The following is a 15,327-nucleotide window of genomic DNA, read 5'->3' as shown; positions in this document are numbered from 1 at the left end:
TCTATACACAAACACGTCAAACTAACATCAAACACACGAAACACTCCCGTAACCGTGCCCTTGTCTTGAATGGTTCAACCAGCCGACCTGATTACTGCATTACAGCTCCTCCCTCCTCCATCTCTGATGGTATCACCTGTAATTATGGTGTCAACGAGTAGCTCAGACACATAAAAGGGCAGAACTGTTTCACAACAGTGAACATTAATAAGATAAGTCTCTCTTCTCTGTATAAACATCACAACCTAAAAAGACAAAACAAGTCAGGTCTTGTATGGGCAGTTTTATTGTTCAAAAGTGAGTGATTGTAATTAGTTACAGAGGAAACCTGGTCTGGTTGGTTAGTGGCCAGACGTGTATAGTGGATATGTGATTATAACACTGATACCTTCCATATGAACTGTGTTCACATGATCTCTCTCTCTCTCACACACACACACACCCCATAAAATAACCTGTGTAGATACTACACATCCAGAGAACTGTACACAACATTGCCTGCTCCCCCCCTCCACACACACACACACATCCACCCCCCCGCACAACACTCACACACATCCACCCCCCCCCACACACACACACACACATCCACCCTTCAGTGGTGCTTCCTCTCAGATACCACGTCCTGCAGTCGTCGTAGCAACACGTCCTCGCTGCTGTCACACGCTCGCTTGGAGGGGGACGCGTCCGCGTAGTCGCCCTCCATGGAGAACGCCCTTTTCCTGCTGGCCAGGGCCACGCCCCCCTGGGCCACATCCCCCTGGGCCCCGCCCCCCTGACGGATCATCCTGTTAATGTCACTCAGCTCCTGAAGGAGAAGATAGGTTGGGGGAGAAGAGAGGAGGTGGGGAGGGGGGAGGAGAGAAGAGGTGAGGAGAGAGGGAGAGGAGAGTTGGTGAGAGGAGAGTAGAGGTGGGGAGAGGAGAGGAAGAAGGTAGAGGAGGAGAGAAGGAAAAAGTTAAACATTTGAGTCAAACTTTTTGATTTGGCCTCTCGTACTGTTAAAGTAATGACTACCAGCTCCACCTGGACTTACTGAGAGCAAGCAAGGGACAGGCACAACCCAGCAGGGAGCTGAGAGAGAAGGTGTGTGTGTGTGTGTGCACGTACCTTGGAGGGACTGCCGTTGATGTGGTAGGTGTAGGCGGAGGAGGGGGGGGGGCAGTGGGGCGGCTTGTGGGGGGAGACGTAGAGGGTGTGCTTCTGGGACACCCGGCGGGGGGAGAGGGGCTGGGCTCGCATGGCCGGGAACGGAGACAGGGGGGGTGGAGCCTCCATCTGGGGGGGGACCAGGTGAGGGGGGGGGGGGGGTGAACATGTGTGTGTACATGATGAGGGTGCGTGTGTGTGTGTGTGTGTGTAGGTGTGTGTAAGTATGGATGGATGTGTGTGTGTGCGTACCCTGGTGTCGTTGCCAAGCGTGGCGTAGCGCAGGGCGAAGCTCTTCATCTTCAGAACGTAGATGGTGTTATAGAACTGGATGAGGTCACCACGCTCCTCCTCTGATTGGCTGGGAGACTCTTCTCGGCTCTCCTGATTGGCTTTCTCTGTGAATGATGAGCATGAGATACAGGGCTGTCAGAGAAAAGAGGGTCCTACAGAACGGAGCTGTATCAGTGTGTGTGTGTGTGTGTGTTACCTCCTGTCGTGGGTTCCACTTCCATGTGCTCGTCAGGCTTCTCTTTGTGACAAAGCAGTACACTACGGTACACCTGGACACACACACACACAAAAGCCACAAACACAGAAATTATAAACTGTTTTGACCACTGGGGGCAAAAACGAGTCTGGATTTAGCACCAATAATAAATATAACTGATAACAAGTTAATCACAGCAACAAAAAGAACACTTTTGCAACAATTTATCGGAATCAAGACCAGGATTTATGAGTCACCCCCTGCGACAGGTTCAAGTCAAATTACATGTTACGGACTTTAGTTAACCGTACAGAACACATCTATCATAGCAGAAGAGCAGTGATTGGCTACTTCCATGGCAGATCCCATGTGATTGGCCCACTGACCTGACTGCTGGCCTGTGGTTGGCTACGGTAGCACTTCATGATATCCTGGAAGGTGTGAGGCTCTTTGGTGATCTGGACGGACACGGACACACACACATGTTATCACAGATCTATGACTGATCTTAAACCATCAATGGCACAAAACAGGGTGTCTTGGCCAGTGATTGGTTGGTCTCAAACTGGCACATATACAGCCGTCAAATGGCTGAGAACAGACGAAGAAGACAGGTGATTGGCTGAACACAGACGGAGCAGGCAGGTGATTGGCTGAACACAGACGGAGAAGACAGGTGATTGGCTGAACACAGACAGAGCAGGCAGGTGATTGGCTGACCTTGGAGATGATGTAGATGGCGGAGAGCAGGATCTGGTCCAGGTGTCTGTCCCTCAGGAGGGAGGAGCAGTGGACCAGGGAGTGCTCCAAGCACGTCCAGATCTTCCCCCTCAGCTCCGGGGAGATGTCCAGTTTCACACACAGGTCTCTCAGACGAACACTGGCCAGGTGGTACACCTGAGGAGAGACACGAGACACAGCACTCAGGACAGGGTGTGTGTGTGTACCTTCCTGAAGAACAGGGCGTGGTGTGTGTACCCTCCTGAAGAACAGGGCTAGAGGTGTGTGTTTGTGTGTGTACCTTCCTGAAGAACAGGGCTAGAGGTGTGTGTTTGTGTGTGTACCCTCCTGAAGAACAGGGCTAGAGGTGTGTGTTTGTACCCTCCTGAAGAACAGGGCGTGGTGTGTGTACCCTCCTGAAGAACAGGGCTAGAGGTGTGTGTTTGTGTGTGTACCTTCCTGAAGAACAGGGCTAGAGGTGTGTGTTTGTGTGTGTACCTTCCTGAAGAACAGGGCTAGAGGTGTGTGTTTGTGTGTGTACCCTCCTAAAGAGCAGGGCTAGAGGTGTGTGTTTGTGTGTGTACCTTCCTGAAGAACAGGGCTAGAGGTGTGTGTTTGTGTGTGTACCCTCCTGAAGAACAGGGCTAGAGGTGTGTGTTTGTGTGTGTACCCTCCTGAAGAACAGGGCTAGAGGTGTGTGTTTGTGTGTGTACCCTCCTGAAGAACAGGGCTAGAGGTGTGTGTTTGTGTGTGTACCTTCCTGAAGAACAGGGCTAGAGGTGTGTGTTTGTGTGTGTACCCTCCTGAAGAACAGGGCTAGAGGTGTGTGTTTGTGTGTGTACCCTCCTGAAGAACAGGGCTAGAGGTGTGTGTTTGTGTGTGTACCTTCCTGAAGAACAGGGCTAGAGGTGTGTGTTTGTGTGTGTACCTTCCTGAAGAACAGGGCTAGAGGTGTGTGTTTGTGTGTGTACCTTCCTGAAGAACAGGGCTAGAGGTGTGTGTTTGTGTGTGTACCTTCCTGAAGAACAGGGCTAGAGGTGTGTGTTTGTGTGTGTACCTTCCTGAAGAACAGGGCTAGAGGTGTGTGTTTGTGTGTGTACCTTCCTGAAGAACAGGGCTAGAGGTGTGTGTTTGTGTGTGTACCTTCCTGAAGAACAGGGCTAGAGGTGTGTGTTTGTGTGTGTACCTTCCTGAAGAACAGGGCTAGAGGTGTGTGTTTGTGTGTGTACCCTCCTGAAGAACAGGGCTAGAGGTGTGTGTTTGTGTGTGTACCCTCCTGAAGAACAGGGCTAGAGGTGTGTGTTTGTGTGTGTACCCTCCTGAAGAACAGGGCTAGAGGTGTGTGTTTGTGTGTGTACCCTCCTGAAGAACAGGGCTAGAGGTGTGTGTTTGTGTGTGTACCCTCCTGAAGAACAGGGCTAGAGGTGTGTGTTTGTGTGTGTACCCTCCTGAAGAACAGGGCTAGAGGTGTGTGTTTGTGTGTGTACCCTCCTGAAGAACAGGGCTAGAGGTGTGTGTTTGTGTGTGTACCTTCTGAAGAACAGGGCTAGAGGTGTGTGTTTGTGTGTGTACCCTCCTGAAGAACAGGGCTAGAGGTGTGTGTTTGTGTGTGTACCCTCCTGAAGAACAGGGCTAGAGGTGTGTGTTTGTGTGTGTACCTTCCTGAAGAACAGGGCTAGAGGTGTGTGTACCCTCCTGAAGAACAGGGCTAGAGGTGTGTGTTTGTGTGTGTACCTTCCTGAAGAACAGGGCTAGAGGTGTGTGTTTGTGTGTGTACCTTCCTGAAGAACAGGGCTAGAGGTGTGTGTTTGTGTGTGTACCCTCCTGAAGAACAGGGCTAGAGGTGTGTGTTTGTGTGGGTACCCTCCTGAAGAACAGGGCTAGAGGTGTGTGTTTGTGTGTGTACCTTCCTGAAGAACAGGGCTAGAGGTGTGTGTTTGTGTGTGTACCTTCCTGAAGAACAGGGCTAGAGGTGTGTGTTTGTGTGTGTACCTTCCTGAAGAACAGGGCTAGAGGTGTGTGTTTGTGTGTGTACCTTCCTGAAGAACAGGGCTAGAGGTGTGTGTTTGTGTGTGTACCTTCCTGAAGAACAGGGCTAGAGGTGTGTGTTTGTGTGTGTACCTTCCTGAAGAACAGGGCTAGAGGTGTGTGTTTGTGTGTGTACCTTCCTGAAGAACAGGGCTAGAGGTGTGTGTTTGTGTGTGTACCTTCCTGAAGAACAGGGCTAGAGGTGTGTGTTTGTGTGTGTACCTTCCTGAAGAACAGGGCTAGAGGTGTGTGTTTGTGTGTGTACCCTCCTGAAGAACAGGGCTAGAGGTGTGTGTTTGTGTGTGTACCCTCCTGAAGAACAGGGCTAGAGGTGTGTGTTTGTGTGTGTACCCTCCTGAAGAACAGGGCTAGAGGTGTGTGTTTGTGTGTGTACCCTCCTGAAGAACAGGGCTAGAGGTGTGTGTTTGTGTGTGTACCCTCCTGAAGAACAGGGCTAGAGGTGTGTGTTTGTGTGTGTACCCTCCTGAAGAACAGGGCTAGAGGTGTGTGTTTGTGTGTGTACCCTCCTGAAGAACAGGGCTAGAGGTGTGTGTTTGTGTGTGTACCCTCCTGAAGAACAGGGCTAGAGGTGTGTGTTTGTGTGTGTACCTTCTGAAGAACAGGGCTAGAGGTGTGTGTTTGTGTGTGTACCCTCCTGAAGAACAGGGCTAGAGGTGTGTGTTTGTGTGTGTACCCTCCTGAAGAACAGGGCTAGAGGTGTGTGTTTGTGTGTGTACCTTCCTGAAGAACAGGGCTAGAGGTGTGTGTTTGTGTGTGTACCTTCCTGAAGAACAGGGCTAGAGGTGTGTGTTTGTGTGTGTACCTTCCTGAAGAACAGGGCTAGAGGTGTGTGTTTGTGTGTGTACCCTCCTGAAGAACAGGGCTAGAGGTGTGTGTTTGTGTGTGTACCCTCCTGAAGAACAGGGCTAGAGGTGTGTGTTTGTGTGTGTACCCTCCTGAAGAACAGGGCTAGAGGTGTGTGTTTGTGTGTGTACCTTCCTGAAGAACAGGGCTAGAGGTGTGTGTTTGTGTGTGTACCTTCCTGAAGAACAGGGCTAGAGGTGTGTGTTTGTGTGTGTACCTTTCTGAAGAACAGGGCTAGAGGTGTGTGTTTGTGTGTGTACCCTCCTGAAGAACAGGGCTAGAGGTGTGTGTACCCTCCTGAAGAACAGGGCTAGAGGTGTGTGTTTGTGTGTGTACCTTCCTGAAGAACAGGGCTAGAGGTGTGTGTACCCTCCTGAAGAACAGGGCTAGAGGTGTCTGTTTGTGTGTGTACCCTCCTGAAGAACAGGGCTAGAGGTGTGTGTACCCTCCTGAAGAACAGGGCTAGAGGTGTGTGTTTGTGTGTGTACCTTCCTGAAGAACAGGGCTAGAGGTGTGTGTTTGTGTGTGTACCTTCCTGAAGAACAGGGCTAGAGGTGTGTGTTTGTGTGTGTACCCTCCTGAAGAACAGGGCTAGAGGTGTGTGTTTGTGTGTGTACCTTCCTGAAGAACAGGGCTAGAGGTGTGTGTTTGTGTGTGTACCTTCCTGAAGAACAGGGCTAGAGGTGTGTGTTTGTGTGTGTACCTTCCTGAAGAACAGGGCTAGAGGTGTGTGTTTGTGTGTGTACCCTCCTGAAGAACAGGGCTAGAGGTGTGTGTTTGTGTGTGTACCCTCCTGAAGAACAGGGCTAGAGGTGTGTGTTTGTGTGTGTACCTTCCTGAAGAACAGGGCTAGAGGTGTGTGTTTGTGTGTGTACCTTCCTGAAGAACAGGGCTAGAGGTGTGTGTTTGTGTGTGTACCTTTCTGAAGAACAGGGCTAGAGGTGTGTGTTTGTGTGTGTACCCTCCTGAAGAACAGGGCTAGAGGTGTGTGTTTGTGTGTGTACCCTCCTGAAGAACAGGGCTAGAGGTGTGTGTTTGTGTGTGTACCCTCCTGAAGAACAGGGCTAGAGGTGTGTGTTTGTGTGTGTACCCTCCTGAAGAACAGGGCTAGAGGTGTGTGTTTGTGTGTGTACCTTCCTGAAGAACAGGGCTAGAGGTGTGTGTACCCTCCTGAAGAACAGGGCTAGAGGTGTCTGTTTGTGTGTGTACCCTCCTGAAGAACAGGGCTAGAGGTGTGTGTTTGTGTGTGTACCCTCCTGAAGAACAGGGCTAGAGGTGTGTGTTTGTGTGTGTACCCTCCTGAAGAACAGGGCTAGAGGTGTGTGTTTGTGTGTGTACCTTCCTGAAGAACAGGGCTAGAGGTGTGTGTTTGTGTGTGTACCCTCCTGAAGAACAGGGCTAGAGGTGTGTGTTTGTGTGTGTACCCTCCTGAAGAACAGGGCTAGAGGTGTGTGTTTGTGTGTGTACCTTCCTGAAGAACAGGGCTAGAGGTGTGTGTACCCTCCTGAAGAACAGGGCTAGAGGTGTGTGTTTGTGTGTGTACCCTCCTGAAGAACAGGGCTAGAGGTGTGTGTTTGTGTGTGTACCTTCCTGAAGAACAGGGCTAGAGGTGTGTGTTTGTGTGTGTACCTTCCTGAAGAACAGGGCTAGAGGTGTGTGTTTGTGTGTGTACCTTCCTGAAGAACAGGGCTAGAGGTGTGTGTTTGTGTGTGTACCTTCCTGAAGAACAGGGCTAGAGGTGTGTGTTTGTGTGTGTACCTTCCTGAAGAACAGGGCTAGAGGTGTGTGTTTGTGTGTGTACCCTCCTGAAGAACAGGGCTAGAGGTGTGTGTTTGTGTGTGTACCTTCCTGAAGAACAGGGCTAGAGGTGTGTGTTTGTGTGTGTACCTTCCTGAAGAACAGGGCTAGAGGTGTGTGTTTGTGTGTGTACCTTCCTGAAGAACAGGGCTAGAGGTGTGTGTTTGTGTGTGTACCTTCCTGAAGAACAGGGCTAGAGGTGTGTGTTTGTGTGTGTACCTTCCTGAAGAACAGGGCTAGAGGTGTGTGTTTGTGTGTGTACCTTCCTGAAGAACAGGGCCAAGGACCCGGTGCGTCTCGGACGCGTGGCACTCGGCTGAGGGGCGGGGCTTGGGCGGCTGGGGGAGGCGGTCAGCAGTATCTGCGCCGTGATTGGGCCAGACTGGATCAGCGTGATTCCGCTTCCGTTGGTCTTTAAACCTTTAAACATCAAAACACACAAAGCATCACATGAGTGTTTGTTAAGAGGGTGTGTGAGAGTGTGTGTGAATAAGTGTGTAAGCCTGTGTATAAGTGTGTAAGCGTGTGTGTGTGTGTGTGTGTGTATAAGTGTGTAAGCGCGTGTGTGTGTAAGCCTGTGTATAAGTGTGTAAGCGTGTGTGTGTGTGTGTGTATAAGTGTGTAAGCGCGTGTGTGTGTAAGCGTGTGTGTGTATAAGTGTGTAATAGGGGTGGGCGATATGGCCAAAATCTTCTATCACGGTATGAGTAATTTTATATCACGGTTACAGTAGATATCACGGTATAGTAATTGTTCTGTAAATTCAATTAAGAAATGGTACAAAATAACCATACCGCACATCATCACACTCTATTATTTATTTATTACAAACAAAAACAACTGCCTTACATGAGACAACACTTGAGTTAAAAACAAAAGACAAAAAAAAAAAAGATTACAAGTATGAGCGTTCCTATTGGCTGATGCGCAGTCATGCCATCCGCGTGGTGAGCTACTCACAGCTCAATACGGATCCGTAATGACCTCCGACGAAAATTTCAAAATCAACGAAAGCGATCAGTCTGACTTTTACTATCCATATAACTTCGGTTTCGGCGTACCTCGTTAAAACTCGGTCAATACGTTTCAGTTTGATATTTCCAGGCATGACCTCACTCTCAGTAAGTAGTTAGCCTTCACTAGTCATCCTAGATCAAGAATGCTAGCAACGCCACCAGTGTAATTTTACAACAAGAATTTTACAGCGAGAGACATAAAACTTGAACAAATGGAATTGGTTACCTGCAGAATGGGACATCAAATATATACGTAGGCTAATTAGCATCGGCATGAATGTGGTCCGCTTAAACAAAATACTCCACATCGAAAATTCTGTCAGACCAACACAAATGTGTTTCAGGTCAAACAAAAATAGCAAATCAAATAGAAGTTGAACTACAATTCTAAATATCGCAAGAATGCGCCGAATGCGCCGAAACCGATATAATGGCTTATATACAATACAACAACCAGACATTTAATTGACACGTGTAATACAAAAATATAGTATAAAGTATACCGCGGTTGAAACGGTATAGCCAAATCTCTCCCGGTAGACACATTTCTACCGTTGCACGGTATATACCGTCATACCGCCCAGCCCTAGTGTGTAAGCGTGTGTATAAGTGTGTAAGCGTGTGTGTGTGTATAAGTGTGTAAGCGTGTGTGTGTAAAAGTGTGTAAGTGTGTGTGTATAAGTGTGTAAGCGTGTGTGTGTGTGTGGCCGGTACCTTGCAGGGGGAAGCTGAGCGTCTGGCTGTGAGGAGAGGACATGAGCAGGGTGGGGCTGTCTATCTTCAGCATGGCCCCGGGGCTGAAGCTCAGCCTCTTAGCAGGGGAGGCCAGGGGGCTGAGGGCAGGGGGGGCCAGGTGCCCCGGGGGCCTGGGGGGGGGCTCGTCCCCAAACAGCCGTCTCTTGGCACTGCCGGCTGCAGGCGAGCTGTAGCGGTCGTGGACGGAGAGGGGGGAGGGGGGAACGTCTGGAGGGGAGAGAGAGGGAGGGGTTACTGATGTTACACACAAAAAGTACACAAACAACAACGTTAACATGTACTTATTAGCAAAGACCCATCCCATTTACCAATGTCTAACTACAAGCACATACAATGACAAAGTTGACACACACACACACACACCTTTGCGGGCGCTGCCCAGGGCGGAGCGGAACTCTCGTATGCGTGGGTGGACGATGGGGGACAGGGAGACCAGGGGCAGGTGGGTGGGGCCAGAACTGCCGCAGCCCGTGTCAAAGCTGCCCGGGAAGTTGACCTGAAACACACACACCTGGTTAGAACTAGCTCACCTGGAACACACACCTGGTTAGAACTAGCTCACCTGGAACACACACCTGGTTAGAACTAGCTCACCTGGAACACACACACCTGGTTAGAACTAGCTCACCTGGAACACACACACCTGGTTAGAACTAGCTCACCTGGAACACACACCTGGTTAGAACTAGCTCACCTGGAACATACACACACCTGGTTAGAACTAGCTCACCTGGAACACACACACACCTGGAACACACACACACCTGGTTAGAACTAGCTCACCTGGAACACACACACCTGGTTAGAACTAGCTCACCTGAAACACACACACCTGGTTAGAACTAGCTCACCTGGAACACACACACACACCTGGTTAGAACTAGCTCACCTGGAACACACACACCTGGTTAGAACTAGCTCACCTGGAACACACACACACCTGGTTAGAACTAGCTCACCTGGAACACACACCTGGTTAGAACTAGCTCACCTGGAACACACACACCTGGTTATAACTAGCTCACCTGGAACACACACACCTGGTTAGAACTAGCTCACCTGGAACACACACACATCTGGAACACACACACCTGGTTAGAACTAGCTCACCTGGAACACACACACCTGGTTAGAACTAGCTCTGCACCCTAACTGTGCCCCCTCCCTCCTCCTCAGGAGGGTGTTGTATCTAGTGTGAACTATGTGGTGTATAGAATGTATGCTAGTTCCCCCTACCTCCTCCACGGTAGGGACCTTGTTGCCGTCTGCCTGCAGCGCCCCCCAGAGGGCGGAGGAGGCAGTCCAGGCTCTGCTCTCCAGAACCTGCTCCTCCACAGAGTTCAGATGCTTCACCATGTCCCTGGACAGACCCTCCTCCGCCCTGATGAACACTTCTATCACCTGCACACACAATGTGTCTTTATAGCTTTTACAGTATATGTGTGTGAGTACGTGTGTGTGTGTGTGTGTGTGTACCTTGAAGAAGTAGAAAGCAGGCAGCTTGAAGATGCTGATGATCCAGGGGAAGGTTCTGGGGGAGCTGTAGGAGAACAGCACCACCTCCAGGCAGCAGGCCAGCAGAGAACAGTGGAACATGTCCTGCTCCAGCAGAACCTTCAAACACACACAGGCACGTCAGCTCTGGAACACAGCCGTTCTAGTTCTGGAGTGTGTGGAACCCAACTATGTTCTAGAGGGTGTGTGGAACCTATCCATTGTTGTGTGGATGCATGGCGGTTCTGCAGGGTTCCACTCACAGCCATGTCCTTGCCGTGGAGTCGGCGGGTCTCCTGCAGCATGACGTTCTCCAGGACCTTGTAGTACAGGATCTCCCCCAGACGCAGGCGCTTCTCTGCAAAGTCTACAACAGAACCAGCCTGTCAGTCTACAACAGAACCAGCCTGTCAGTCTACAACCCCAGAACCAGCCTGTCAGTCTACAACCCCAGAACCAGCCTGTCAGTCTACAACAGAACCAGCCTGTCAGTCTACAACCCCAGAACCAGCCTGTCAGCCTACAACCCCAGAACCAGCCTGTCAGTCTACAACAGAACCAGCCTGTCAGTCTACAACCCCAGAACCAGCCTGTCAGCCTACAACCCCAGAACCAGCCTTTCAGTCTACAACAGAACCAGCCTGTCAGTCTACAACAGAACCAGCCTGTCAGCCTACAACCCCAGAACCAGCCTGTCAGTCTACAACCCCAGAACCAGCCTGTCAGTCTACAACCCCAGAACCAGCCTGTCTACAACCTAAGTGCTATTTCTCAGGGTTGTAGGGTTTGTAAATCCTCACATGAATACTGAAACAAGCATGTGTGTGTGTGTGTGTGTCTGACCCATGTGGGATCCCGGCAGCAGGTGAGTGTCATGTGTGTAGTGCTGTTTGAAGGCATCTCCGAGCGTCTTGATTCTGGTCTGGATGTTCTCCAGAGGGTCTCTGGAGCAGGACCTGCAACACACACACAGTCAACACACACACTTCCTACGACACGCACACACCTGCTACAACACGCACACACTTCCTACGACACGCACGCACCTGCTACGACACGCACGCACTTGCTACGACAAGCACACACCTGCTACGACACGCACACACCTGCTACGACACGCACACACCTGCATATGTTGATGAGGGCGGGGCTGGGTGTGGGCCGCAGGCCGGCCACCATGCTCTGCAGCCTGCTGACGCTCTGCGTAGCCGAGGACACGGGAGTCACCAGCTGATCCTTCTCCTTCAGGTAGCGCCGCCCCGTCAGGGGCGTAGAGGGCGCCAGAGAGCGGGTCTACACACGCGGGCACAGACGCATGCAGCCACAAACACACACACACCGCCAGACACACAGTCACACACACACAAACAGTCAGGTAATGAGTTAGTTAGTGAGCTGGCAAGCTAGTTAGCAGGTAAGCTAGCAAGGTAGTAAACTAGGTCGCAGGTTAGTTAGCAAGGAAGCTGATTAGTAAGCAGGTTAGTTAGCTAGTAAGCAACCTTTTTTAAGTGCTGCTTGACGTTAGCTGTGACGGTAGCAGGTTACCATGCTAGTTGGCTACCTTCTTTAAGTGCTGCTGCAGGTTAGCTGGCTAGGTAGCAGGTTACCATGCTAGTTGGCTACCTTCTTTAAGTGCTGCTGCAGGTTGGCTGGCTAGGTAGCAGGTTCCCATGCTAGTTAGATACCTTGTCAAAGTGCTGCTGCAGGTTGCTCTCCACCTGCTTTCGAGCAGACAGCTGTCCGTGGACAGTGCTGGGGGCGGGGCCGGTCTTGCGAGGGGTTCCGATTTCCTCGTCGGCGTCGGTGCCCAGAAACACTCGCTCGTCAAAGTCCCCCACAGTCAACACGTACTCCTCATACTCCCTGTTCACGGACTTACTGAGACACACACACACCAAGTCAACACATACTCCTGTTGATGGACTTACTAAGACACACACAATCAGACAAAACAGACAGGCGGACAGGAGGGTAGACAGACAGGTAGACACACAGGCACACACACAGACAGACAGACAGACAGGAAGGTAGACAGACAGACAGGCAGTCAGACAGACAGGTAGACAGGCACACAGACATACTTGTTGTCTGTGAAGTTGGGTGGATCCAGCAGCTGTGTCAGCTGTTCCTCGTTCCCCTGCAGGATCTAGACACCAGCAGCACCGTCACAACATGCAAGGGAGTGAGTGTGTACTGGTGTGTGTGTGTCTGCTGGTGTGTGTGTGTCTGCTGGTGTGTGTGTGTCTGCTGGTGAGTGAGTGTGTGTACTGGTGTGTGTGTGCTGGTGAGTGTGTGTGTGTGTACTGGTGAGTGTGTGTGTGTACTGGTGAGTGAGTGTGTACTGGTGAGTGAGTGTGTGTACTGGTGTGTGTGTGCTGGTGAGTGTGTGTGTGTGTACTGGTGAGTGAGTGTGTGTGTACTGGTGAGTGTGTGTACTGGTGAGTGAGTGTGTGTGTACTGGTGAGTGAGTGTGTGCGCTGGTGAGTGAGTGTGTGTACTGGTGAGTGAGTGTGTGTGCGCTGGTGTGCGTGCTGGTGTGCGTCTCTCACCCCTCTCTGGTACAGCCGTGTGATGTAGGGTTTGAAGTAATGTTCCCGGATCCCCTTGGCTTCCATCACCAGCCCGTCATGTAACTCACACAGCCGCTCCATCACGCTGGGAAGCTCCACCACAGGACCAGCCTCCGTCACCCCCCCCTGCAGGCCTGGGGCCTGGCTCTCACTGCACACGCCCGGCAGCCCTGCTCTCACACACACACACACACACACACACACACCATCAAATCACTTTGATCCTTTCTGTTGGGAGCGTAACATCACATTTGGGTGTGTGTCTGTGTGTCTACCTCTGAAGAGAGGGTTGATGAGGTCTTTGCTGTTGGAGCAGAGCAGAGCGTTGTTGAACACCAGGTCCAGACAACAGAGCAGCAGATGATATGAGTTCACCAGGTCATCACCTATCATCCTGAAGTTTCCTACACACACAGAGAGAGAGAGACAGAGAGAGCGAGAGAGAGAGCGAGAGAGAGAGCGAGAGCGAGAGTCAGAGAGGCAGGGGCAGCTCTCCCACACACGGACACGTGTCATCATCGTGCCTGTTGCCATGGTCGCCCCTCCTCCCTCCCAGCTCACCTTTCGTGTAGACGAACAGAGTCCAGCAGAACCGGAACACGTCAGTCACGTGACACGGCTGCCGTCTGGGGGGGAGAGAGAGGTCAACATGGGGAGAGAGGGAGAAAGAGACAGACAGAGACAGACAGACAAACAGACGGACAGAGACAGATGGAAAAATAGAGACAGACAGAGAGATAGAGACAGATGGACGGATAATTGAACAGACACACAAGTGTAAATACAGAGAGAGACGAACAGATATACAGACACAGACAGACACACAGAGAAAGAGAGATACAGACTGACGGATGGATGATTGAACAGACAGACAGCTCCAGACAGGAAGTGGTACCTGTGTTTCCTGCTGCGGGGCTGGCGTGGGGGCTCTCCCTGGGGGTTCTGGAACATGTCCATGAAGATGGGCTCAAACTTCCTGAAGATCACCGTGGAAACCTCAAAGTTGCGCTCCAGCCTGCCTACGCGCAGCCTGAAGTCCTGAGGCAGACTGGTCATCTCCAGCCACTTCTGCATCTTACTGAAGAACTGCAGCAGACTGCACATACAGGAAGTGTGTGTGTGCGTTTCATCTCCAGAAACTTTTGGATCATACTGAAGTGTGTGTGTGTGTTTCATTTCCAGCCACTTTTGGATCATACTGAAGTGTGTGTGTCCACCATGGAAGTGTGTGTGTGTCCACCATGGAAGTGTGTGTGTGTGTGTGTGTGTGTGTGTGTGTGTGTGTGTGTGTGTGTGTGTGTGTGTGTGTAACATACCTGAGTTTGGCGGTCCGGAGGATGCGGGTGAGCGACACGCAGTTCCCCTCCATTAGGCCTCGCCCCACCGTGGGAGTGCAGTTCTTCCTGCAGGCTGCGTACAGAGCACACGCCAGCCAGTGTACCACCTCTCCCTGCACGCACACAGAGCACGCGCTTATGACCATGGATTAAACAGTGAAACAGACACACGCGTGTGGAGAAGAAACATCACTGACACACACACACACACACACAAGCGCGTGAAGATCGCACAGACATAAGAAAAACATACACGCGCGAAAGGAAAAACAAAACCCATATGTAGCCATGCGTGTTTCACGCGATAAGATTGAAAGCGACACACCATGGGGTTCATTGAATGGGAGCGGTGTTTACAATGGTGACCCTAATCAATTCAAAATTTCTTTGTATAGCCTTATTTTACAAGTAATGTCACAGACGGCTTCACATAGGCCTATGCCAACAGATTTGCACCGATAACCAGAAGACCAGGTAAAACCCCCCAAGAATATCTCTCCTTTTTCTTGATATTTATGAAAATCTAAATCTAACTTTTACACAACATCAAGGGGGGGGGGGGGGGGGGGGGGGGGGGGTTTACAGTACGCGTCCTAGCAAAACACAAGGTTTTTATATGGCAGTGTATCATGTGTGTTGTTAAGTTCAAGCGGTAGTGACGCATACTCAACTGTCTATCAACTACACATCTAGACAAGTGTTGCGCAAGACACTGATCAAGGTTCAACCAGCATCGACCACAAAACCCTTAACACTTTTAGATGAACTTTTAGATGAACAACGATAGCAAGTTCCGTAGCATAATAATATGCGGTGGGCTTACCTCCAGGGTGTATGTATTCCATATGGCTGTGAAGTTTTGCATGGCTTCAGTTGCAGTCTCCTCGTCCATATTAAGTTCCTGGCAGAGCGCGTCCAAACTGGTTCGGACGGAACTTTCGTCCATTTTCCCCGAATCCGAGTCGGACTCGTCCCCCCGCATTAGTAAATAATTATGTTCAAAAGACGAATTAAAACCCCGTCAGATGAAGTTAATAGTTCCAGTTCGCCACAATCACAACAGCGTCCGAATCCTCCGCTCTTCCGTTCCCACAATCCACCGCGAA

At 50.8% G+C, this 15,327-nt stretch overlaps 1 protein-coding gene across 1 annotated transcript; it reads right to left on the bottom strand.

Annotated features, from left to right (window-relative positions):
- Window positions 1-278: 278 nt before the first annotated feature.
- rbl1 (retinoblastoma-like 1 (p107)) lies at window positions 279-15,327 on the bottom strand. Its single transcript, XM_047014252.1, has 22 exons — window positions 15,045-15,327; window positions 14,201-14,334; window positions 13,780-13,980; window positions 13,446-13,510; window positions 13,160-13,288; window positions 12,864-13,054; window positions 12,396-12,460; window positions 12,000-12,192; window positions 11,441-11,607; window positions 11,158-11,270; window positions 10,578-10,681; window positions 10,297-10,434; window positions 10,057-10,221; window positions 9,184-9,316; window positions 8,779-9,027; window positions 7,311-7,468; window positions 2,360-2,536; window positions 2,026-2,097; window positions 1,640-1,712; window positions 1,402-1,547; window positions 1,111-1,278; window positions 279-808 (listed from the first exon to the last, which is right to left on the bottom strand). The coding sequence occupies exons 1-22, from the start codon at window positions 15,201-15,203 to the stop codon at window positions 596-598; spliced, it is 3,213 nt and encodes a 1,070-aa protein (XP_046870208.1). The 5' UTR covers window positions 15,204-15,327; the 3' UTR covers window positions 279-595.

The sequence above is a fragment of the Hypomesus transpacificus genome, unplaced genomic scaffold (assembly GCF_021917145.1).
Source record: "Hypomesus transpacificus isolate Combined female unplaced genomic scaffold, fHypTra1 scaffold_229, whole genome shotgun sequence".
NCBI classification, from domain to species: domain Eukaryota; kingdom Metazoa; phylum Chordata; class Actinopteri; order Osmeriformes; family Osmeridae; genus Hypomesus; species Hypomesus transpacificus.
Note: the sequence above shows the minus strand (reverse complement) of the source record. Positions and strands in the feature narration are given on the sequence as shown.